General features: G+C 44.9%; 1 protein-coding gene across 1 annotated transcript in view; it reads left to right on the top strand.

Moving 5' to 3' along the window:
* ODAD4 (outer dynein arm docking complex subunit 4) overlaps positions 1-24,315 on the top strand; it is a 40,337-nt gene extending 16,022 nt beyond the window's left edge. The window contains exons 12-26 of the mRNA XM_075279087.1: positions 1,382-1,422; positions 1,975-2,031; positions 2,957-2,988; positions 8,434-8,475; positions 8,637-8,675; positions 10,534-10,587; positions 11,279-11,317; positions 11,450-11,488; positions 14,389-14,412; positions 14,494-14,514; positions 14,706-14,771; positions 17,947-18,012; positions 18,662-18,751; positions 19,794-19,817; positions 24,228-24,315. Of these exons, the coding sequence (XP_075135188.1) occupies positions 1,382-1,422; positions 1,975-2,031; positions 2,957-2,988; positions 8,434-8,475; positions 8,637-8,675; positions 10,534-10,587; positions 11,279-11,317; positions 11,450-11,488; positions 14,389-14,412; positions 14,494-14,514; positions 14,706-14,771; positions 17,947-18,012; positions 18,662-18,751; positions 19,794-19,817; positions 24,228-24,315 (722 nt within the window). The remainder of the gene's footprint in view (positions 1-1,381; positions 1,423-1,974; positions 2,032-2,956; positions 2,989-8,433; positions 8,476-8,636; positions 8,676-10,533; positions 10,588-11,278; positions 11,318-11,449; positions 11,489-14,388; positions 14,413-14,493; positions 14,515-14,705; positions 14,772-17,946; positions 18,013-18,661; positions 18,752-19,793; positions 19,818-24,227) is intronic.
* Positions 24,316-27,217: the final 2,902 nt, after the last annotated feature.

Below are 27,217 nucleotides of genomic sequence, written 5' to 3'. Positions count from 1 at the left end.
TCCTAACTCCCATTGAAATGAATGGGAGCATTTTGAGCGCATCATCTGCCGGCACGTGTATACGTGCTAGATCGCGCTCCACGTTACATCGTGTGAACGCACCCTAAGATGGTTTAAAGGTATGATGGTGCTGAGCACAATGGACCCTACAATACACTGTGGCTGGTTTGCTATTAAGTTTTGTGTACTATGTTTTGTGTTATCTGTACTATTATGCCACATGTCAGGTCTTTAAATATGGATCAAATGCGAAAAGAAGAAAGTATCTGAGGCACAACTAAGAACTATTACATATATGCAGTCTGTATATTATTATTATTATTTATATAGCACATTAATTCCATGGTGCTTTACATTTGGGGGTTACATACAATACACAGAATATACAGGTGGATATAATACTAACAATGACCGACTGGCACAGTGGGGTAGAGGGCCCTGCCCGCGAGGGCTTACAATCTATGAGGGAAGGGGGATAGAGACAGTAGGAGAGGGGGAGACTGTACAGATGGCAGTGCGGTGATAGTGTTATTGGAGGTTGTAGGCCTTCCTGAATAGGTGAGTCTTCAGGGCCTTCTTGAAGCCTGTGATTGTGGGGGTCAGTCTTATGTGTACAGTTCATCCAGTGGCGTAACTAGGAATGGCGGGGCCCCGTGGCAAACTTTTGACATGGCCCCCCCCTTCCTGACTGACACTAAAGGCCTCAACTGACCAACCAACGCATTCCTGCGCGCTCTATTATGCCCCATAGTGTCCCCTACACACACCATTATGACCCACAATAAACCCCCATGAACAATTATTATTCTCTGGGGTCTTTTCAGACCCCCGAGTATAATAATCAGAGACCCTGAAAGTAACCGCTTTTTAATGCGTATAGGTTTCTGTTTGGGGGGTCCCAAGCAGACTCCACGAATGGAAACTTGAACGCAGATGTGAACCGGGCCTAAACATCACAATATAAAGGCTCATTCACACTACGTAAACAGCAGCTTATTCTGAACGTAAAACACATTCAGAATCAGCGGTGTATAAATCAGTTCCCATTCATTTCTATGGGAGCCGGCATACGAGCGCTCCCCATAGAAATGAATGGGCTGCTTTTTTCACTACGAGCACTCCCATTGAAGTGAATAGATAGATAGATAGATAGATAGATAGATAGATAGATAGATAGATAGATAGATTAGATAGATAGATAGATAGATAGATAGATAGATATGAGATATATAGATAGGAGATAGATATATAGATAGATATCGAATATCGAACCCCATTATAGTCTATGGGTAACAGCCCCTTACTCGTAGCCCAGGTTTTCAGACACCCCCCTCTCAAAAATTAAATAAAAGGTGATCAACTTGTCACATACCCGATAAAGGTACCAATCAAAACAATAGTCAAACCAATGCAGATATGAAGGTAGGTTATTGCTGCACCGATCCATAGAACGTCTTCTATAATCTCTCTTTATGTGCCTAGCTGTGTACTCTGCTGACGCCACTGCTAAAATACCTCTACTTATACTTTGGAACTGATATTAATCATATGTCATGTAACATTTTCTTTAGTCCTGTGGAAATTTGGTTTTGTAATCACTATAAGTCTGATATATATAGAGAGAGAGAGAGAGAGAGAGAGAGAGAGAGAGAGAGAGAGAGAGAGAGTAGATGCAGAACATTCTATCCAATTACAAAGGTTATTGGAACCTTTCCTGGTCACTGCTGTTGCTGCTATGAGTTATGATGTCATATAGAATTATGGCGCCCAAGCCTATGTTGTCTCTGATACTTTTCATTTACCATTATTTTTTTCCCGTCCTCTTTCTATTTGTTCTTCTTTCCATTGACTTCTTTCTTTTCTCCCTCATTTTTTAACTCCTTTGTGTAAGCTGAATTTGCATTTTATTTTTTAAAGTTGTGGCCTTTCATACCAAACATAAATTGTTTTCTTCCCTTTCCAAACCATTTACAGTGCGATTCGCAAGTGACTTTATTTTCTGACGTAGAGATTAATCGTCGTCTCATTGAGGTAAGTCAGAAATGATTGTCCAGAATGAATATACAAGTGTAGGATGGTATGAGATGAATGTCATAGGGGTGAATGTAGTGTCCAATATAGGCATTAGCAGATAGCAGTATTATATCCACCAATGAGATACATAGAATGTACAGACATAGACATGTCCAGCAGGAGATTAGGACATTAGGATACATAGTACATAGGGGACATACTGATTCCAGGTTGACTTGTTTCCCCCTAGACTTCTATGTAGAGTTAATATTTAATGCCTTGTGGCCTTTATCCATGAGAAGAGCAAAGACCCTGCAGTAATGTACAGTCCAGTCATAGACATATAAATGAGTATATGTGTACCCCTCATGCCACACACTATCACATGCCACCTAAGCGTCCATTCACACGGAGGAAAATGGCGCTGAATTTGGTGCTGAATTTCAGTGCTGAAAAAAAATGCCTCCCATTGACTTCAATGGGTTCCTTTGTCTGCTAACAAAAAAGGAACCCATTCAAGTCAATGGGAGGCTTTTTGTCAGCACTGAAATTCAGCACCAAATTCAGCGCCATTTTCCTCCATGTGAATGGACCCTAAACCCTTCAAATGGCCTCATGGAAATGTCTGAAACTGAACATGAACATCCTGGTGATTTCCTTTGGATCTACTAATCTCTATGCAGAAAAGCTGATGCTCCTCAATGTCTAATGTTTGGGGTATTAAGATCTGGGGTAGTGCAAAAAAACCAATATATATTGTATGAAATAAGCAGCAACAGAGGTAGAGAGGACAGCCGCTTATATCTCCTGCTCTTCACTGAAATATGATGTATATAGGAATAGTGATGTATACAGGGAAAGTCAGGGCTGAAAGCTGTCAGCCATGTCTATAGCAGCATAGTCACCAATGGATAAAATATATCATTTCTTTCTACATTTACAGATGCCTAAATCGAACCATACCAACGTATTCCAGTAAGTGCCTGTGTAATATACGTTTGTGATCTATAGAAAGAGATAATATTTCATTGTATTATATATTAGTTACTTCTCAGTAGATATAGAAGATAAAAATAGAAAATCTTCAGCCCCCTTTAATAGCTATCTGAAAAGGTGATGACAAATACTAAGCTTTCCAGACTAATTAGGCCCCGTTCACACGGGGAGAGGAAGGGCGGATTTTGGCACCGAGAGTGACGTGGGGAGCCACTTCATTCTCGGGCCAAAATATGCCTGCCATGACTGTCGCGGCTACTCACAGTCGCAGCTTCCCCCTCCGGAGTAGGCTCAAAGGAATGGGCCGACTTCCGAGGTTGCTGCCGCAAGGCGGACGCTGCGACTCAACGAGCCACGGAATCTGCCTGGAGAAAGGGCAGCTCGGAAAAAAGAATGCTAGCGGCCTCCATAGACCACCATTGTGAAGGGGCGGATTATGCCCCCTCTGTGCCTGTGTGAACTACCCCTTAGATCTCTTCCTCAGGCATGGTATATGATGAAGAGACATATTTATATAGGGCCATCATATTCCACAGCGCGTTACGGATATTGCCACTGTCCCATATAGGGCTCACAATCTACATTTCCTTACATCAGTAAGGCCTTACAGTAAGTACTTATACCTGATGAAGATAACTAGGTAGTCTTGAAAGCTTGCTATTTGGTGTCATCAGGGTCAGTTTCAGACAAAGTGTGGCACTAAAAGCGGGGCCCTCATATCCTGACATACTAACACCATCATCAGTGGCGTAACTAGGAACGGCGGGGCCCCGTGGCGAACTTTTGACATGGCCCCCCCCCCAACCAGCGCCGACGTCGAAGACCTCGACCAGCCCCCTCCTCCGCACTCTATTATGTCCCTTACTGGCTCCTGAGCACACTATTATCCCCCATAGTGGCCCCTGCACACAGTATTATCCCCCATAGTGGTCCCTGCACACAGTATTATGTCCCTTAGTGTCCCCTGCACACAGTATTATCCTCCATAGTGGCCCCTGCACACAGTATTATCCCCCATAGAGGTCCCTGCACACAGTATTATCCTCCATAGTGTCCCCTGCACACAGTATTATACCCCATAGTGTCCCCTGCACACAGTATTATGCCCCATAGTGGCCCCTGCACACAGTATTATCCTCCATAGTGGCCCCTGCACACAGTATTATCCCCCATAGAGGTCCCTGCACACAGTATTATCCCCAACAGTGTCCCCTGCACACAGTATTATCCCCCATAGTGGCCCCTGCACACAGTATTATCCTCCATAGTGTCCCCTGCACACAGTATTATCCCCAACAGTGTCCCCTGCACACAGTATTACGGTGTTTCCCCAAAAATAAGACAGTGTCTTATATTAAATTGTCACTCTAAATATAGGACCTGTCTTATTTTCAGGGGGTGCCTTATTACACTTCCTTAGTGGAGCGTCAGCATGACTGCCGGTTGTAGGTAGTGTAGTGTAGGGGAGGGGAGAAGTTATCATACTTACCTTTCCCTTCTTCCTAGCAGCGCTGGTGCTGCTGTTCATCCTGGAAGTGGTGAGCGGGGCTTAGCTAGGCTTCGGGGGGCGGGGCTTAGCGAGACTTCGGGGGCGGGGCTTAGAGGAGCTTTGCAAGCTCCACTTCACTGACACAGCAGCCGTGCTCTGTGCTCCGTGTGCACAGGAAAGCCGGCTGCTGCCTCTTCTGTATGGCAGCTGCTGTCTTCCTCTGGGATGAGCTGGGAGAGCTCATCCTACAACAGCAGAGGCAGCAGCCGACTTTGCTGTGCACACGGAGCACAGAGCATGGCTGCTGTGTCAGTGAAGTGGAGCTCGCTAAGCCCCGCCCATGAAAGCTCTGCTAAGCCCCGCCCCAAAACCGCCGCTAAGCCCCCCCCCCCCAAACCCCGCTCACCACTGCCGGGCATGCCTTTTTTTCGGGGGATGCCTTATATTAGGCAATTCAACAGAAACCCCCGCATGCCTTACTTTCAGGGGGTGTCATACTTTCGGGGAAACACGGTATTATGCCCCACTGTGGACACCCATAAACAATTATTATACTCTGAGGTCTTTTCAGACCCCAGAGTATAATAATCGGAGACCCGGGGGAATAAAAACATAAAAAAATTACTGTTTCTTACCTGTCCCCGGCTCCTACGCGGTCTTCTCTGCTGCCGTCCTTCTGAAATGACGTCAGACGTCACATGACCCGTTCATGACGTTCATGTGATGTCAGAGACGTCAGAAAGGACGTCAGGACGGAGGCCTGGCAGGATCATGGAGAGGTAAGTAACAGTGTTTTTTTTTAATGTTTATTACCTCTCCTGGTCCGCCGATCATTATACTCGGGGGTCTGCAAAGAGTATACAGAGTACGGCATTCGGCCAATCAACGCTGGTTCTGCCAGAGGCTCGTCTGTGAGGAGGCGGAGTCTAATATTGGACCAGAATGGAGACTGCTGTGGACCCCTCTTAGACTCCGCCTCCACTGGCAGAACCAGCGTTGATTGGTCGAATGCTATAGCATTCAGCCATTCAACACTGGTCAATGCATTCCTATGCCGAGATGTAGCAGTGCCGGCACTGCTACACCGGAAATGAAGCAGAGCTGAGTGTGTGCTGAACCCTGTTGCAGATTCAGCTCTGCTGCATCGGACTGCTACATCGGACACTGCTACATCGGCCAGCACTGCTACATCGGGCCGTGCGCTCAGCTTGGCTACTCCGGAGTAGCCAAGCTCAGCAAACGGCCAGCTCTGCTTCATCTCCGATGTAGCAGTGCTGGGCGTGCGCTCTGCTCGACTGCATCTCCGGAGTAGGCGAGCTGAGCGAACGGTCCGATGTAGCAGTGCTGGCTGATGTAGCAATCTGATACAGCAGAGCTGAGTGTGCATCAGGGTTCAGCACACACTCAGCTCTGCTTCATCTCCGGTGTAGCAGTGCAGAACCAGCGTTGATTGGCCAAATGCTGTAAGACTGGCCAATCAACGCTGGTCAATGCATACCTATGGCGAAATGAAGCAGAGCCAGCCGTGCGCTCAGCTTGGCTATTCCTCCTGTCACACACATCTCTGGTGTAAGATAGCTCAGCACACATTCAGCTCTGCTACATCTCTACATTATGTTGTACAGATGTAGTAGAGCTGAGTGTGTGCTGAGCTCTGCTACACACGAGATGTGTGTGACAGGAGGAGTAGATGGAGGGTTGGTTGGGTGTAGTGCAGAGCTGCTACACCAGAGATGTAGCAGAGCTGGCCGATGTTAGCAGAGCTGAGTGTGTTAGTCTGCTGCATATCTTCCAGCTCTCCTACATCTACATCTCCTACACACTCAGCTCACCTACATCGGACACTACACGCTCAGTTTATCGGTATAGCCGAGCTGAGTTTTTAGTATCGGACACTACAAGCTCAGTTTATCGGTATAGACGAGCTGAGTTTGTAGTATCGGACACTACTCGCTCAGTTTATCGGTATAGCCGAGCTGTTTGTAGTATCGGACACTACACGCTCAGTTTATCGGTATAGCCAAGCTGAGTTTGTAGTATCGGACAGTACTTTTTGTTGATTAAGCAGAGCTGGGATTGTAACGACTATCCTATTCACTACACAGCATGTACCCCACGCTGTGTAGTGAATAACCCCCCACCCCCACCGGTGTCTGCTTACCTGCAGCTCTTTGCTCTTGGTCCACTTCGATCCATGGTCCCGGTTTCAGAGCGCCCTGCCCCCCTCTCTCCGACTATTATTATAGAGAAGGCGGGGCTTAGAAGATTGTGGGCGGGTATTGGGCGGGGAGACTCCCCGCCCACACTCTCCTAAGCCCCGTCCCTCTTCCGACTAGTATTATAGAGAAGGCGGGGCTTAGGAGAGTGTGGGCGGGGAGTCTCCCTGTCCAGTATCTGCCCACACTCTCCTAAGCCCCGCCTTTTCTATAATACTAGTCAGGGAGAGGGGGGCAGGGTGCTATGAAACCCGGACCATGGACCGAAGTGGACAAAGAATAGGGTATTCGGCCAATCAATGCTGGCCAATGCATTCCTATGGGAAAAAGTCAGCTGGCGCATATCGCAAGCTGACAGGGATCCCGACAAGATAGAGCCCCAAAGAGCTGGGTGAGTGACATTCCCCCCTAAATAAAGGTTATCCCTAGCTAACCCTGCCTGTAGATCTGCCCCTGTCTCACATTCATATACAGTAGTTCACAGTCCCAAATTAGTCGAATGGTAAATCCACCATTCGTCTAAATTGGAGGTTATCTGTTTCCGGCCGCCAATCCCTTTTTCCGATTTTTTTTCATTGCCTACATTGTCGTATTTCCTGTCCCACCTCCCCTGCGCTGTTATTGGTGCAAAAAACGCATCAGGGAAGGTGGGAGGAGAATCGAATTTTTAGAGAGTTTGCCACCTGGTGTTCGATTGGAATCAAACACGTCGAACGGCCTGATATGAGATCGAATATCAATTCGATTGAACGCCGTTCGCTCATCTCTATTAGTGACCATTTAAAGGGAGTCTGTGTTTGTGAGGAAACTTGGTCTCAAACTAATGAAAGTAACGTGTAGGGCTGATTATTCACTTCTACATTTGTTTCTAATTTTAGATTGCATCTCCATTTTAATGAAAATTAGTGTTTTACTTCTATGCAGATTAGTTGCAAAGTACTTAAGGGGCATTTCTTCCAGTGCGGGGCTCCGCCTTCACTCTATATAACTGCCACTAACTGCTGCCATCTACTGGATGTACTGCACATGTCTGAGGACATCAGGCTGCTCCCAGAAGTACTTCATACTAAATAATGGAGGCCACTTAGTGGTGACTATGTAGAGCGGAGAGCGATAACGTCCCAAAATAACTTTTCATCTCATTTATATAAAAATAAAACACTGATTTTCATGAAAATGTGGCTTCAATGTAAACTAAGAAAAGCTGCTTTGGAAAGTGTAGAACTAGCCCTACAATGTACTGTCTTTAGATTCCTGCTGATTTTCCCACTGACAGACTCCCTTTCATTTCCATTTATTTGTAGAGTGAGATGGAAAAGAAAAAGAAATCTACATTTCGGGTTTTGTTCTTACATCATTTAGTATTAGAGATGAGCGAGTACTGTGGGGATCAGCCGATCTGACCAGCACGCTCCATGGAAATGAATGGAAGCACCTGGTACTTCCGCTTTGACGCGCTTAACCCCCCGCGTGCCGGCTACGTCCATTCATTTCTATGTGAGCGTGCTGTTCGGATCGGCTGATCCCCACAGTACTCGCTCATCTCTATTTAGTATGAGATAAAAATACTGATTCCCTTTACTCTCCATACAATTATAGCAATACCAAGGTGATCTAGTTTTTGTTATGAATCAATGCTTATAAAAAAAATACTTAAAAAAATGTTTTCTGATGCCGTATTCTGATACCCATAACTTTGTAATATTTCTATTATTAAAGGTATGTGGGGAAAGCTGGAAAAACCGCTGTCCGTCTATACAGGTAATATCTTCATTCACTTCCATTTGTTAAATCACAAAAACAACACTTTTATTTCTGAAAGCATTTTTACTTTGCAGCATTTTCTTCTCATCTGCCTAAAACTTTTGCATTGCAGATTATGTGATTTTTATTTTGTCTTTCTTCTTTTAATTCTATAACAGTTGGAATAAGAAAATCCGGGCTTACAACAAGGATTTCAGGTATTTATTTTCATACTCCCCCAGTGTTATAAGAGGCTTCTCTAAAGCTTGGTTCACATATGCTGATGTGTTCCATCCGTAAGGGTCCGCATGAGGACTCCTATGGACGGAACACAAGCACAACTGCAAGCGCTCTGCAGTTCAAGCGCATGGGCACAATAAACTATAATGGGGTCCATGCGCTTGCCGCGCACTACCTGCATGAACGATTTGTGTGGGGAGTGCATGGCAAGCATATGGGCCACACTATAAAGAAGCTTTTAAAAATATAATAAAAAAATAAAATAAGTAAAAGTTCTAAATCCCTCCTTTCACTAGAATACATATAAAAGTTGAAAATGACTGTGACACACAAACACATTAGGTCTCCCTGTGTCTGACAGTGCCCGGTCTACTGAATATAGGGCATCTGCAGATGCCCTATAGTCAGCCAGGCTGAATTCCAAGTGGAAGGAAGAAAAAAAAACAGTCCTCAAGCTCAGGGAAGGGGCAGACAGACAACCAAACCACCCCCTCCCCTTTCCCAGCACCCAGCAACTACTGCACCCAAAAACCATTTTAATTTTTGAAATTTTCCAGTAGCTGCTGCATTTCCCCCCTCGGCTTATACTCGAGTCAATAAGTTTTCCCAGTTTTTTGTGGTAAAATTAGGGGGGTCGGCTTATACTCGAGTATATACAGTAATTTCTTTTGGAGGCCACATAGAGCAGCCTGCAAAAGAAAGTCACTATAAACAGGCCGGGGAGCCTTTACAACGTGATGTCGGCCCTGGAGCTTGCTCCAGATGCTGGCGATCACTGGCAAAATGGCGGCGCCAATGCGCTACTGGGAAAATGGCGCCTCAGTCAGCTTTGACCGAGATGCCAGAAGGGTTAATGCCCACGATCGTTGTGGGCACTGACTGTGGGTATTCGTACATGGTGTCTGCTGTATGAAACAGCAGATTCCAGGCAGCTGTCGCCGCTGCCCGACTGCCGGGCTGCCGCCATTGTTGAATATCCAGCATCTGCCATACTAGTCTATGGGTCTATTAAATATAAACAGACATCCGTGTATCTTCTGTATTTCATGGACCCAAAAACATTGAAAAGTACAGTTAAGTATTAAAAAAAAAATATATCTGTTTTTCGCAGATGTGGAAATTAGTAAGATGGAATATTGTCCGTGAAAAGTACAGAGTTATCTTGTCTGTAAAATGCGTGTGAATACATTGGAAGGCTATATATACGTATACGCATTTCACCTACGTATGCCATCCACACTTTTCACAGACAGTATAAGTATCCATACATTTCAATGCCTTCATTTAAGCATCTGCTTAGTTTTTCATCCGCCATTGATCCGCGAAAAAATAAAAATGAAGCAGGTACTTTTATTTTTTTTAAATGTAGATTGTGAGGCCCACATAGAGCTCACAATGTACATTTTTCCCTATCAGTATGTCTTTTTGGAATATGGGATGGAAATCCATGCAAACACGGGGAGAACATACAAACTCCTTGCAGGTGTTTTTTTTTTTTTTGCCCTTGGTGGGATTTGAACACCAGGACTCCAGCGCTGCAAGGCCACAGTGCTAACCACTGAGCCACCGTGTGGCCCCGTATTTTTTTTATTTCTTGACGCGGACGTATCACAGATGTGTCACATCAATGGGTGAAGTCTATTGGGTCATGAAAATAAATCGTCTACAAAATCTGGCCATGTGAATAGAGTGTAAGCCAATATTCAGGGGAGCCACAACAGTAAATGTGGCCTCTGTAACTGAGTGACTCCATGTGTGACTACAGATATAGTCTATAGGTTTTATATTCTTCCTTGTATTAATGATTCTCACTGGAGCTTTATTCTTCTATTATAGATATGGAAAACAAAAACCAAATGCAGCCAAGCGTCCTAAAAAGGATCGTGCAATGTAAGTTTATAGAATGACAATGAACATGGGGACATGGATTTAGGGACCATGCTATATACATGTAAACAGTCAGGCCCAATGGGGTAAACAATAGAGGGGGGGGGGGTCAGCAAAACTGACTTGGGCAAGCAATGGGCACTTTTATCCTCAATGGCAGTGCCAAGCACAGTAAGTGAGGGGCATTGTGATTCCCACTACAGGACCCACTTCTCTCTGTGCTCCATTGACTTCCCACCTGGTCTAAATGCCAAATATATATGGCACTATTATAGCAGACAGTAATACTCAGTAATGTAACCCAAAGGTATCCAGGTCTAAACTTTTCAAACCCTTCAATAAGAAGACAGGTCTCATTGAAACACATGGGAAGGCTTCATTATATGTTATACATACATTCTTGGTATACACATATAGAGTATATGGTTATATATGTACCCCAGTAAAGGGCTGAGCCTTATACAATTCACACCTTCACTTATAAGCACTTGTTATAATAATGTTCTTACATTGTTGAGTATGAGATAAAAAATACTGATTCCCTTTACTCTTCGTAAAATCATAGCAATACCAAAGTGATCTAGTTATTGTTATGACTCAATGCTTATAAGAAAAAAAATACTTAAAAAAAAAACTTTTGCACTGCAGATTATGTGATTTGTAATTTGTCTTTCTTCTTTTAATTCTATAATAGATGGAAAAAGAGAATTGCCGCTTGTCTGCCGGCTTTCAGGTATTTATTTTCATACTCCTTTATTTCTCAAAGCATTTTTACTTTGCAGCATTTTCTCTCATCCGCCTAAAACTTTTGCACTGCAGTTAATGTGATTTTGATCTTGTCTTTCTTCTTTTAATTCTATAATAGATGCAAAAAGAAAAGAAGGACCCGTGTCCTGGCTTTCAGGTATTTATTTTCCTCCTCCCCCAGTGTTATAAGAGGCTTCTCTTCCATAGAGATACAGGAATATTGCTCATGTCTGGGAAATACAGAGGGGCACATGGTTCTGGTTCGGGGTAAAGGACAAATTTACTATTTCCTATTTCCTCCTCTGTTGCGCACTCCGCCCCGGATTAGGCCCAATAAATGGGCCTAGTTGAGAGGAGGGAGTGTCTTCAGGTGGATTCGCGAGGCAACTCTGCTTGAAAAATGAGCATGTCCGTTCTTTTTTCCAGGAGCCGGAACAAACCGCTCCCAGTAAGAAGAACTGACCGGCTCTCATTGATTTAAATGAGAGCCATCTTTTTGGTCAGAATTTTGAGGCGAATTCGGCCTCAAATCCTGACCAAAATACTCTGTGTGAACTCAGCAAAATGAATGTCTATGAATTCTATTAAATATAAATAGACATCCGGTCTCATCTGTTTTTCATGGACCCAAAAAGATTGAAAAGTTTAGTTAAGGGCGGGTTCACACCAGCGCTCGATCTTCGTTGTGAGGTTTCTGTCTTCTGCCGACAGGAGACGAAAACCGGTATTCAGTGTCTGCCGGTGAGCGCCCGTGAGCGTCTTCTGCTCTCTGCGGCAAAACCGTTTTGTTTTTAACCGGACACAAATTCCTGCATGTCTGACTTTGTATCCGGATAAAAAAAAAACGGTTTCGCCGCGGAGAGCAGAAGACGCTCACGGACGCTCACGGGTAGACACTTTGCAATCCCATTCAAATGAATGGGATTGAAAACTGTCTGCCAATTTCCGTCTCCTGTCCAGTTTCTCAGGCAGGAAACAGAAACCTGCAAAATGGAGATCAGGCGCTGGTGTGAACCCGCCCTAAGTGTTCAAAAAAAAAAATTGATCTTTTTTTCGCAGATGCGGAAATTAGCAGGATGGGATACTGTCCATGAAACGTACAGAGTTTTCTTGTCTCTCATCTGCCTAAAACTTTTGCACTGCAGATTATGTGATTTTTAATGTGTCTTTCTTCTTTTATTTCTATAATAGATGGAAAAAGAAATTCCGGGGCTGTGTCCCGATGTGCAGGTATTTATTTTCATCCTCCCCCAGTGTTATAAGAGGCTTCTCTTACATAGAGATACAGATAGAGATACAAAAACCTGATAGATTTTGGCACACAATAAAGGCTTATTCACATTTCACATACATATTTTTGCACACAGCAATAACATCCATTCATTTCAAAGACTTCATTCAGATATTCACTTGTTTTTCATGGAATGAGGCTCCTTAAAGGGGCTCTATCACTGGGAAAAGGCTCTATCATTTAGAAAGGCTATTTCACACCTACCTTTTGTATGTAAATTACCTCAGTAGTTTTTTAATAAGTCCGTTTTTATTGATATGCTAATTAGCCTTCTCTGTGCACCCGGAAGTGTCTGTGATCACAGTCTGCTATTCTCTATGTGTATGAGAGCAGAGAGATGAGTCCTCAGCACAGCAGCCTCTCTGCTCTCATACACATAGAGAATAGCAGAGCGGGTGCACACAGACACTTTCGGGAGCACAGAGAAGGCTAATTAGCATATCAATAAAAACGGACTTATTCAAAATCTGCTGAGACAATTTACATACAAAAGGTAGGTGTGGAATAGACTTTCTAAAGACTATGCAAGGATGTGCTTAGCTAAAAATGACTTTTCTCAGTGATCAAAAAAATCCAAGATTAAAAAAATAAATAAATGGGGGGGGGGGGGGAATAAGCAAATTTGTATTTTTCACCTAACAGCTAGCAGTGTAAACCAATATTCAGGGGAGCCACAACAGTAAATGTGGCCTCTGTAACTGAGTGACTCCATGCGTTACTTCAGATATAGTCTATAGGTTTTATATTCTTCCTTGTATTAATGATTCTCACTGGAGCTTTATTCTTCTATTACAGACACAGAAAGAAAATTCCTAAAAAAGATCTGATAATGTAAGTTTATAGAATGCCAATGAATTTATTGTCAGGAGAAATAGAATCTTCTATGTAACGTTTATTCTATATATGTGATATACTCTACTAGAGAGAATGGGTTTTGGTGGTGCCAGTCATTTAGTATATTTTATTATACATGTATACTATAGTATCTGTGGTATATGTACCAGAAGGGGCACATGCCAAGGCTCTCGGGGTACAGGGATCAGGCTGTACTTGTAATAGGCTACACAGTGTATGATAATAATCTTCAGGATATTTAATGGTTTATTTATCTGAGTAAGGGAAATGTGGCTTATCAAAGTGGTGAGATATTATTATAAGGGGCACATGGGGACATGGATTTAGGGACCATGTTATATACATGTAAGCAGTCAGGGCCATATTCCAGATAGAAAGATATTAGATAATCTACTGTTCCCAGATTCTGTAAATGAGACTGTTATGGGGTAAACAATAGAGGGGGGGATTCAGCAAAACTAAAAGGGCACTTTCATCCTCAATGGCAGTGCCAAGCACAGTAAGTGAGGGGCATTGTGATTCCCACTACAGGACCCACTTCTCTCTGGGCTCCATTGACTTCCCACCTGATCTAAATACCAAATATATATGGCACTATTATAGCAGACAGTAATACTCAGTAATGTAACCCAAAGGTATCCAAGTCTAAACTTTTCAAATCCTTCAATAAGAAGACAGATCTCATTGAAACACATGGGAAGGCTTCATTATACGTTAATACATACATTCTTGGTATACACATATACAGTATATGGTTATATATATACCCCAGTAAAGGGTTGAGCCTTATACAATTCACACCTTCACTTATGAGCACTTGTTATAACAATGTATAAAACCTTTCAGACTGATACTGATGAATTTGCATTTAATTATTAGTATTCTGATTGATTTATTTATTTTTGTTACAGAAATAGAGTAAGAACTGAACTTAGGTGAGTAGTCACAAGATCTATTTGCATCTCATTTATCCAGTCTTTATAATCATTAATATTGTTTGTTGGGGTTTTTTATAGGAGACCTAAGAAGATATCTAGGTGAGTAGTCAGAAGATGGATTTTGTCTCCATTTCTTTATAGAATTTCTGCTTTTCACCACTTCAGGATAAAGGTGCAGTAAGGAACGATGTCAGGGAGTGAAGGGATATAGTGAATTATGTCTCCTTTATTGTTAGTTACACCATTTTGGGTAATATCTATTGCTTTCATCACTTTATATTCTCTTATAGGGAAGAAGACAAAAAAGAAGAGAAAGAGCAAGTCCAACCGAGGAATCTGAGAATAAAACATGTCATGTAAGTGTAGAGATATAATGAGATGGTTTTATACAGACATTATATATGTTACATAATAGATATGTGATACAGGTAATGAGAACAATTTAGTTGTAAGCGTTGCTCACTCACAGCCACATAACATTGTGTTGTTAAGGTCTAATGCGCACAACTCCATACAAGCTATACGATTTACAGAGTCAGAGTGTGGTTGTAATACACAGAGCTCACACTGTACCTTCATATTCCTCTACTTTATACAACCCGCCTAGGGCCTACCAGTGGGATTATTTTCAGGGGCCCACCCTTCTGCCATATGTAATATCGCCCATCCAGTTTTTGCCATTATGCACGTTTAAAGTGCACTTTCACGCACAATACAGTGTGCAAAACAGCTATGGCTACACTACTACTTCCTTCATGCAACCAAAGATCGCAGTGTCCCTTTGGGACTCTTTCACATTAGTGAATGGAGTCACATTGGGTCCCTCAGGTTGCAATGTGACTCCATTCACTAACATGAGTGAAAGAATCACAGGGCGACACATCTTTGGTTGTATGACAGAAGTTATAGTGTAGCCATAGCCTCACAACAGGGGGCGTGCCCAAATAGCTAGGGACATTCTCCAGCCGGCCATTTTCATGTACCCTCACCCAGTGGTGAACCTAGCCTCTCTGCTGCCTCAGGCGGACGATCAAAAGACGCTCCCCACCCCCCCCCCCCCGTATTGAATTCGGGGGGAAGGGGGGGGGGAGTTGTTCATCTTTTGATCATCCGCCTCAGACAGTGGGGGGGAATTGGGGGTGCTAGCAGTAGCATTACAATAAATTGCAACATTACAATAAATACAATGCAGTGTGATATTTTGTGCAGTAATACTCACAGGAAACGTCCTCCCACATTTCCCGTCTGTTCCCTTTGGAACGCCATGACCATTTCTTCCAGCTGTGACTTGACTCTGTAAAGTGTAAAACACAGACATCTTTGACTCCTCACTTCTCCACACATCCAACCCCTATAGATATATACACAGTATATATCTATAAATATATATATATATATATATATATATATATATATCTCACAGCAGCCCCTGCAGCCTATATTATGCCCCACAGTGGCACAATAGACTGTGGGGCATAATAGAGGTTGCAGGGGGGCCGCTGTGGGGCATAATAGAGGTTACAGGGGCCACAGTGGACCCTTCAAGCTCTATTATGCCCCACAGTTGCACATCCATTAACTATTATTATACTCAGGGGTCTTTTTAGACCCCCGAGTATAATAATCGGAGCCCCAGGGGAGGTGAGGGAACATAATAAACAGTGTTACTCACCTCTCCGGGATCTGATCTTACTCCTAGCAGGCTTCAGGCCTATATGGTAATGTGTCAGACGTCACGTGGTCTGGGATATTACCATATAGCCCAAAGCCTGTGCTAGCAGTAACATATAGGCCCAAAGCCTGTGGTGGCAGTAACAACCTGTTGCCATACAGGCCCAAAGCCTGTTCTAGCAGTAACACGTTATTACTACTACCACAGGCTTCGGGCCTATATGGTACTGCTAGAACAGGCTTCGGGCCTACATGGTAATATTCCAGACCACGTGACGTCTGGGCATTACCATATAGCCCCGAAGCCTGCTTGGATTAACACCGGATCCCGGAGAGGTAAGTAACATTGTTTATTATGTTTTCTTACCTCCCCTTGGGCTCCAATTAGCGGCAGTGGGATCACGGCCTGGCCCGGGCCTATTCACTGCCAGCCTCCGCGGCCTATAGTACAAGGGGAAGCGGGGGCGGCAGTGAGCAGGTCCGGGTTGGTAAATAGGCCGCTGCCTGCTGGTAGATACTGCAGCAGGCAGCGGCCTATTATAAACCAAAAAAAGTTATTATACTTACCGTACCGGTAGCAGTAGCTCTCCTTGCGCTGGTTCTTAGGAAAAAAAATCGCCCGGTCTTCCTAAGCGCCTCCCCTAAACCTGCTCTGACCTGGGCAGGGGCCCGATTGGAATGTCAGGGCCCCGATCGGGCCCCTAACCATCCTGATCCAGCCCATTGATGATCGGGCCCCTGCCTATGCTAAAATGAGCAGCAGTATAGTCGGGGCCCGGGGCCCACCGGGGGATTCCCCAGTGCTCCGGCGGGCCAGTCTGACCCTGACTCCATACAAGCTATGAGATTTACAGAGTCAGAGTGTGCAACCAACATGACATCAAAGGAACATCAAAAGTACCAGAACATACCATATTCCTTCTGTATGGGTCACATCGTAATAATGTATTCCTATAGCCAAAATAAACTGGACAAAACTGAAAAACGGGGAGGAATACTCAGTATAAAAACATAAATTTTATTAGAAATTATTAAAAACTTGGGAAGGATAATTAGCAACAGACAAGTAGGGAGTCTGCTCCTACACAGGCATAAAGGGAATGCAAAGGTAGCACAATGTTCATGAACATACAGAATTAGTATAATATATCCATCTATCTGCACCTCTGCCTATAGTTAGTGAGTACAATATATACCAAGAGCTACTCAGTATGAACCAACATAAAAGTCACAAGTGTAACTAGCTCAGGTAAAATAATATGGTGATAGCAAATAATAGCCGAGATAGCAGGTATAGTACAGTATATAAATATACTAAGATCTATACGGGAATTGACTAGTACAGTATATAACCAGAGCTGCTCAATTAATACACATAAGAATGACAGGTAATAAGTGCGAGCAGTATGAAGTAGTATCAAGTACAAATCCATAGGATCCAATAAATGCTAGCAGTATAAATAGACATCATATACGAATCCATAACATCGGAGTGTATAGTAAATGGATATAGTATCAGAGCAGACACGGAAACAGAAAGTCTCAGAGGTGTTCAGTAAGAGAGTGAAATAGACTGTATAATGAATAATCAAAGACATAAGAGTGAACACATAGCCATAGTAGAATTGTAGTAATAGGCCTGGAGGGAGCAGATACCCAGAACCCCAACACACGTTTCGGCGCTGCCTTCTTCCAGGGGTTACGAATAGAGTTGCGAATTTTGGAAGCCGGGAAAGGAGAATATGAAAAAAGTTGCCGAGCATTAACGTACAAACTACCCTGCGTCCTTAAGGAGTTAAACATCCTGATTTTAATGTAAATTGTTGGTAAGCACATATGTCTTTGTTATATCTCTTATAGTGAAGAAGACAAAAAAGAAGAGAGAGAGCAAGTCCAACAGAGGAATCTAAGGATCAAACATGTCATGTAAGTGTAGAGATATAATGAGATGGTTTTATACAGACATTATATATGTTACATAATAGATATGTGATACAGGTAATGAGAACAATTTAGTTCTAAGCGTTGCTCACTCACAACCACATAACATTGTGTTGTTAAGGTCTAATGCGCACAACTCCATACAAGCTATACGATTTACAGAGTCAGAGTGTGGTTGTAATACACAGAGCTCACACTGTACCTTCATATTCCTCTACTTTATACAAAGGCCATGGAAGTTGGTGCAGACATGCATGGTAACTATTTGGCTGTTCTACCCTTACTCCACATTACAGCTAGTTACTTACTCTAGCCATTGTTATTTAGGTTGTGTTACATGTTGTACTATGTTGTGATATGACTTGCACAATGTATTATGATTATTGGTACCGGTCTCTCTATGACTGGTGCAGGTCATCGCTTAGTCATTACTTTGCAAAGTTTCTGGAACGTGTGATAAGTGTGTTACAATCATCATGAGGATCTCCGATGAGATTATTAGTAAAAACATATCACATCAGACACCTCCAGTAGTCACCACCAGAAAGATCCACTCATGGATGAAGTCATTGCCAGGAGAAATATCTTGATACAGAAATTCTTCACATGTGATGTCCTATGTTATCTCTTATAGTAACGAAAGTGAAGAGAAACATCCGCAGCAGCCGCAGCCGCAAAATGCAAAGATTGTAATAATAGAAGACCCAATAGAAGAAGAGGATGAGTAAGTGGAGAGAGATAATAAGATGGATGGATACTCTGTTTAGTCAGATATGGGCTATGGGAAACTTAGGCAAGGCGTATGACAGCCATGTTTTTGAGACAAATGTCCAGGAACAGTAGGATAAGTCCTAGTCACTAGTAATGTTCCAGAATGCCGCACCGAGACCTGACAGATGCTCATAGATTGCTTCTACCAGAACGAATTCTCCATTGTTGATCCTAGACAATAAGGCCTGGTTCACATCCACTTGGGGACCCCCGAACAGAATACCGAACGCAGATGTGAACCAAGCCTAACATGGGAAGTGGCTGCTATTTGCTGCTGACTGTAGCTTCCTATTAGTAGAGACCAGTGCAGGACTATGGAAGATACAGATATAATATAGGACCAGCAGGCCTGATACACTGTATTATAAGACCACTGGGCTGGGGACATTTATATTCTAGAACCACTGGGCCTCAGTACATCGGTGTGATAGAAAGTCATCTTTATTTATATAGCACCAACCTATTGTACAGGACTTTATAAATCAGGGGACATGGAAAAGTAAATGTGCAAGTAAATAGGGGTGAGACAAAAGGTAAAAAGACTTGTTTTATACAAAGGTCTATCTATCCTGTCCTAGAAGCAGCTAACTCTATGTGCACTTCTACTACATATCACTGGTATCACTGGCATTTACAGGACAAGGTATTATCATAAGATCACACCCAGGCTTGGCTTTGAAGGTGCTGTCTGGGTAATAAGGGGTAGAGTAAATATATGGGGTGCAGTATGTGCTTCTTTGTCTATGACATTTCGGGTCCATACAGCACCTTAGGTCTTCACAGCCGATCCCATAAATCCTTGTCCTCTTGTTCAGCACTTAATGGTTTTCTTCAATGGGAAATATGATGTGTTATAGTGAGGAAACATCAGACAAGAAGTATAGACCCCAGATATAGAAATAGATCGGCCACATACAATGTACTAGAGAAACATTATAACTTTTGTTTAATTTCACATTATAAATCTTCTTTTTGTTTTTCTGTTTTCCATTTAGATTAGAAGGAAGCTGGTTCACCAGGTGAGTGCAGAAAAAATAAGTAATAGGACAAAATATCTTTATATCCCAGAATTCTTCATTGTCTGCAGATCTTTATTGTATATTATAACCTCTTGTAAATCACACAGAACAGACATGAGAATTGCAAGATGGGGGTCGGTATCACCACTCCCAATATAGAAGTGGGTCCCTGAGGTGGGGTCTGCATGTATGAGACATGTATGGCATATACACAGAAATGTCCCAAATTGCATTCCCTTTAGTGAAATGCAGCGTTTTACTGTATCTGCAAAGTGGATGAGATTCTGGCTAATCCCAGCCGTACATTGCAGAAAATTACATTTATTATATACATGTAATTATTGATCTCTGCATGGTTTGTCTAGATGGTATCAGCAGACGATACCTCTGATTTCATGAACATATTTTTATTTTTTAGATGTGTTTCCGCCTTTTGTGCCTGCCTCCGCAGATCCAAATGCTATGTGAGTATCCAATATTCTTCCACTTCCCCATTTTCACTTTCAGTGTAAACAGTAGTATATTTTATTGCATTATTACACAATTGTAATAGGATGGGAGCCGACACCTCGGCAGTGGCATGCTGCGGTGCCGCTCCGGTCCTTGTGTGTGCCTGCGCTGTGCCTGGTCCTCCGGTGGATAACTCTGCTCACTCCTTAGTGTTAGGTTGGGAGCCGGCTCCTTGGCAGTGGCATGCTGAGGTGTCGCTCCGTCCTTGTATGTGCCTGCGCTGTGCCTGGTTCTCCGGTGGATAACTCTGCTCACTCCTTAGTGTTAGGTTGGGAGTCGGCTCCTTGGCAGTGGCATGCTGCGGTGCCGCTCCGGTCCTTGTGTGTGCCTGCGCTGTGCCTGGTCCTCCAGTGGATAACTCTGCTCACTCCTTAGTGTTAGGTTGGGAGCCGGCTCCTTGGCAGTGGCATGCTGAGGTGTCGCTCCGTCCTTGTATGTGCCTGCGCTGTGCCTGGTCCTCCGGTGGATAACTCTGCTCACTCCTTAGTGTTAGGTTGGGAGCCGGCTCCTCGGCAGTGGCATGCTGCGGTGCCGCTCCGGTCCTTGTGTGTGCCTGCGCTGTGCCTGGTCCTCCAGTGGATAACTCTGCTCACTCCTTAGTGTTAGGTTGGGAGCCGGCTCCTCGGCAGTGGCATGCTGAGGTGTCGCTCCGTCCTTGTGTGTGCCTGCGCTGTGCCTGGTTCTCCGGTGGATAACTCTGCTCACTCCTTAGTGTTAGGTTGGGAGCCGGCTCCTCGGCAGTGGCATGTTGAGGTGCCGCTCCGTCCTTGTATGTGCCTGCGCTGTGCCTGGTCCTCCGGTGGATAACTCTGCTCACTCCTTAGTGTTATGTTGGGAGCCGGCTCCTTGGCAGTGGCATGCTGAGGTGCCGCTCCGTCCTTGTGTGTGCCTGCGCTGTGCCTGGTCCTCCGGTGGATAACTCTGCTCACTCCTTAGTGTTATGTTGGGAGCCGGCTCCTTGGCAGTGGCATGCTGAGGTGCCGCTCCGGTTCTTGTGAGTGCCTGCGCTGTGCCTGGTCCTCCGGTGGATAACTCTGCTCACTCCTTAGTGTTAGGTTGGGAGCCGGCTCCTTGGCAGTGGCATGCTGAGGTGCTGCTCCGGTCCTTGTGTGTGCCTGCGCTGTGCCTGGTCCTCCGGTGGATAACTCTGCTCACTCCTTAGTGTTAGGTTGGGAGCCGGCTCCTTGGCAGTGGCATGCTGAGGTGTTGCTCCGGTCCTTGTATGTGCCTGCGCTGTTCCTGGTCCTCCGGTGGATAACTCTGCTCGCTCCTTAGTGTTAGGATGGGAGCCGGCTCCTCGGCAGTGGCATGCTGAGGTGCCGCTCCGTCCTTGTGTGTGCCTGCGCTGTGCCTGGTCCTCCGGTGGATAACTCTGCTCACTCCTTAGTGTTAGGTTGGGAGCCGGCTCCTTGGCAGTGGCATGCTGAGGTGCCGCTCCGTCCTTGTCTGTGCCTGCGCTGTGCCTGGTCCTCCGGTGGATAACTCTGCTCACTCCTTAGTGTTAGGTTGGGAGCCGGCTCCTTGGTAGTGGCATGCTGAGGTGCCGCTCCGTCCTTGTGTGTGCCTGCGCTGTGCCTGGTCCTCCGGTGGATAACTCTGCTCACTCCTTAGTGTTAGGTTGGGAGCCGGCTCCTTGGCAGTGGCATGCTGAGGTGCTGCTCCGGTCCTTGTGTGTGCCAGCGCTGTGCCTGGTCCTCCGGTGGATAACTCTGCTCACTTCACTCCTTAGTGTTAGGTTGGGAGCCGGCTCCTTGGCAGTGGCATGCTGAGGTGCTGCTCCGGTCCTTGTGTGTGCCAGCGCTGTGCCTGGTCCTCCGGTGGATAACTCTGCTCACTCCTTAGTGTTAGGTTGGGAGCCGGCTCCTTGGCAGTGGCATGCTGAGGTGCTGCTCCGGTCCTTGTGTGTGCCAGCGCTGTGCCTGGTCCTCCGGTGGATAACTCTGCTCACTCCTTAGTGTTAGGTTGGGAGCCGGCTCCTTGGCAGTGGCATGCTGAGGTGCTGCTCCGGTCCTTGTGTGTGCCAGCGCTGTGCCTGGTCCTCCGGTGGATAACTCTGCTCACTCCTTAGTGTTAGGTTGGGAGCCGGCTCCTTGGCAGTGGCATGCTGAGGTGCCGCTCCGTCCTTGTGTGTGCCTGCGCTGTGCCTGGTCCTCCGGTGGATAACTCTGCTCACGCCTTAGTGTTAGGTTGGGAGCCAGCTCCTTGGCAGTGGCATGCTGAGGTGCCGCTCCGGCCTTGTATGTGCCAGCGCTGCACTCTGTCCTTCAGGGGTAACTCTCCCTCACTCTCTAGTCTATATCTGGGTGTATCCGTCTCTCCTGCTTTGCTGGCTATTCCGATCTTCTGGGTGTTAGCTTCACTCTGAGTCCCTTGTGGTTTTGCTGTATGACTCTCTGCTTCTGACTTCCTGACTCCCATTCCTGCCTGCCGATTCTGTACTGACTTCTGTTGTGATCTCTGCTTGCCTCCTAGACCACTTCTTGATCAAGACATCTGCGCTGCATGACCTGATACCAACCCGGATGAAACGTTACAAATTATTCATTAAAAATGCAAAAACATAATAAAATACAAAAAAACAACAACGTGTACCTGCTTGTGAATATATCATTAAAAGTACTTTCTGTACCATATGGGTTATAAAATAGAATAGAAGCCAGGGGCAAGGTGGAGAGGAGTAAGTGAGTTGGGATAAGAGATGGGGGGAGGGGGAAAGAGCTGAGTGGAGTGGTCAGAGAGGTCCGTTACATAAAAGACAGAGGCAGTGGCGTAACTAGGAATGGCGGGGCCCCGTGGCAAACTTTTGACATGGGGCCCCCCCAACCGACACCGACGCTGAAGACCTCGACCGACCCCCTCCTCCGCATTCCTGTGTACTCTATTATGTCCCTTAGTAACCACTGCACACAGTATTATGCCCCATAGTGGCCCCTGCACACAGTATTGTACCCCATAGTGGCCCCTGCACACAGTATTATGCCCCATAGTGGCCCCTGCACACAGTATTATGCCCCACTGTGGACACCCATAAACAATTATTATACTCTGGGGTCTTTTCAGACCCCAGAGTATAATAATCGGTGACCCGGGGGAATAAAAACATAAAAAATTACTGTTCCTTACCTGTCCCCCGGCTCCTATGCTGTCGGCCTCCGCTGCCGTCCTTCTTCAATGATGTAGGACGTCACATGACCTGGGACGCAGGCCGGGTACATATGACGTCAGAGACGTCAGACAACTAGGAAGGAGGCATGGCAGGATCGTGGAGAGGTAAGTAACAGTGTTTTTTTTATGTTTCTTACCTCTCCTGGGCCTCCGATCATTATACTCGGGGGTCTGCAAAGACCCCCGAGTATAATGATAGTCTTTGTGGGGCCTGCGGTGTCACTTACCGATTCCGGCCCAGCCAGGTTTGGCAAGTAAATAGGGCCTGTAACGGTCTATTAAACGACCTATTTAAAAAAAAAAAAACGCAACGGTAGCGACTGTCACCGGGCCCCCTAATGGCCCGGGCCCTGTGACAGCCGCCTCTGCTGCTATGGCGGTAGTTATGCCACTGACTTCATCCAGTGACAGGAATGCAGAGGATTTAAACCAGACGTACAGAGTTGTGCTCACACCCCATACATAGCAAATGGAGTACACAGAAAAGAATCAAAAAACGGGGGACACTTACCAGGGTGTATTTTTCATAAAAGCAGTCCTTTTAGTCCATCTTGATAAAAACAACTAACAGTTATTGAGCAAGAGAGTGATAGCATGAAAAAATGGCCAGGCAACGTCAGTTTCAAGCTGGGCGCGTTTTTTCAAGCCTTGTTTGTGCTAACCAATTGCTGAACACATTGAAAATTATATGGGCGGTGCTTTCCAATTGTCAACCAATCCCCTTATGCCTCCCAGAGGTGTGGCGGAGACATCCAGTAAAAATCTAGGGTCTCCGCCACGCCTCTGGGAGGCAGCGCGATGCCCACCTAAACAGCGGATGTGAAGGGAAACTAGTACAGCTCTGGCTGAACATTGTCTTAGGCTTATTTCACACTAGAATACCGTGTGCCGTAATTTGGTACGGAAAAAAAAACGCTTCCTAATTCGGAAGCGGTTTTTGGAACTTGAGGCGTCTTTTCTGGAGCAGATTTTGGTAAAAAACCGCTTCAGAAAACGCCAGGCGATTTTTCCCTCCCGAACAGTTAATGGACTGTAAAAAACCGCATCGCGGTTTTTGCCACTCAGCTACGGACGGCAGTTTCGGTCTGGTTGGACCTCGTCAGCGCAGCGTAGAGAGAACTGACTTGGTAAAAATCCCAGACCGAAACGGCCGGCCGTAGCTGAGAAACTGACTTGGTAAAAATCCCACTTTATGCAGTAAAGGCTTCTGGGAAAGTCGGGCATGATGTTCATGGTGCATCCTACAGAGGGCAGCATAATAGAGGCACTGTCTCCCTATTTACATCTTGGGAGACAGATTTGCATATTCCTCCCATGATCCCTTACATTGGAGCGACTATGGCTGTATAAGTCTCTACACACCTAATAGGTGATCTCTCCATAAGGATGGACGTTATCCCCATAATCTGGTCTCTCAGCCTCTCACTTCTACCAAGTCAGTTCTCTCTACGCTGCACTGACGAGGTCCAACCAGACCGCAACGGCCGTCTGTAGCTGAGAAACTGACTTGGTAATAATCCCACATTATGCAGTAAAGGCTTCTGGGAAAGTCAGGCATGATGTTCAGGGTGCATCCTATAGAGGGCAGCATAACAGAGGCACTGACTCCCTATTTACATCTTGGGAGACAGATTTGCATATTCCTCCTAGGTAGTAGCAAGGTACTGACAGCACAACCCTTATGTATAAGTACACACTGGCAATGATAAAAATGAAATATTGTAGTAAATGTAGTTCACACTATGCAGCAGTCCCACATTTCCAGAGGGGGTTTTCCACTCCTTACAATTACAATATGTCACCAAGACAGGTAATAATAGTAATCAGTCGTCTTAAAGCACTGGGTCCTTAGTTTGGAATTGATCAGGTCAGTGTTTATCTTGTACTCATGGTTTCTCTGTTAGGTGTCTCCAGTGTGTTTGCAATAAATACAAAAATTGAGTATGAGACTTGTTCTTCATAGGGACTTAAATGAATGATATGTTACCCGTACATGTATGCCAATTACATTAAAGCTTTAGAAATAAATTGAAAGCTAAAGTACAACACAAATAAGGTTTATCTTTGTGGTAATAACATCTTTGTCCACTAGAGTGCGCCATAGTAAAAAGAACAGTCTGTAGAATGTAGCTAAATGTGCTTTGCCCTATTGTATTCATTGCACACTATGTATGTAGACATGTATCCATGCTGAATATTTCATCCAGAACAATTCATGATGGTAGTTTCACCTAAGATTGCACCAACTAAACTTACGCAATTGTCTTATGTAGTCCTAACTTATTCAGCTCTGTTACATTTATATAGCCAGATCAGGACACACATGCATAACAGTCTTCTAATATACGTGAAAGATATATAATGATCGGCGGACCGGGAGAGGTAAGGGAACGTAAAAAACACTGTTACTTACCTCTCCACGATCCTGCCAGGCCTCCTTCCTACTTGTCTGACGTCTCTGACATCACATGAACCCAGCCTGCTTCCCGAGTCATGTGACATCCGACGTCATAGAAGAAGGACGGCAGCGGAGAAGACAGCATAGGAGCCGGGAGACAGGTAAGGAACAGTGATTTTTTATGTTTTTATTCCTCCGGGTCTCCAATTATTATACTCTGGGGTCTGAAAAGACCCCAGAGTATAATAATTGTTTATGGGTGTCCACAGTGGGACATAATACTGTGTGCAGGGGACACTATGGGGGATAATACTGTGTGCAGGGGTCACTAAGGGACATAATACTGTGTGCAGGGGTCACTATGGGGGATAATACTGTGTGCAGGGGCCACTAAGGGACATAATACTGTGTGCAGGGGCCACTATGGGGGGATAATACTGTATGCAGGAGCCACTAAGGGACATAATACTGTGTGCAGGGGCCACTATGGGACATAATACTGTGTGCAGGGGCCACTATGGGCTATAATACTGTGTGCAGGGGCCACTATGGGGTATAATACTGTGTGCAGGGGCCACTAAGGGACATAATACTGTGTGCAGGGGCCACTATGGGACATAATACTGTGTGCAGGGGCCACTATGGGACATAATACTGTGTGCAGGGGCCACTATGGGGTATAATACTGTGTGTAGGGCTTACTAAGGGACATAATAGAGTGCGGAGGAGGGGGTCGAGGTCTTCGGTGTTGGTTGGGGAGGGGGGGCTCCATGTCAAAAGTTTGCCATGGGGGGGCCATGTCAAAAGTTCGTCACGGGGCCCTGCCATTCCTAGTTATGCCACTGCTCACATGTATAAAATAGTAAAAGGATAAACCAGTTTTGTGCTAACAAACACACCCTTCTACCTAGGCCCTAAACATACATGCCACAAATCAATTACAGAATGATACAATCAGAGACGTCATTTGAAGCTCTTGGGCCCCAATGAAAAATCTGCAATGAGCCCCTTAACTACCATGTTCCATTTAGAATAGTGGACTATTTTCGAGGACAGAGCCACCTTTGGGTCTCCCTCAAGATATGTTATGGCTTTCTCTTGTATAAGTGCAGTGTAATTGGTTGGGTATTATATCATATAAAAACTTTGTAAGACCCCTGGATGAAGCAAAGACGAAACCTAGGTAGAGGAATTCCTCTTCCATGCCTCTTCCTGGTCTGTATACATCCTCTTTGTAGCTATGCTCTATCACTGGTGTTTCTCCCCTGTGTATACCTTTATTGTTCTAGAATTGGGTGTGTAATATAGTACCTGTATATTTCAGCAC

Source organism: Leptodactylus fuscus, chromosome 6 (assembly GCF_031893055.1).
Source record: "Leptodactylus fuscus isolate aLepFus1 chromosome 6, aLepFus1.hap2, whole genome shotgun sequence".
NCBI lineage: Eukaryota > Metazoa > Chordata > Amphibia > Anura > Leptodactylidae > Leptodactylus > Leptodactylus fuscus.
Note: the sequence above shows the minus strand (reverse complement) of the source record. Positions and strands in the feature narration are given on the sequence as shown.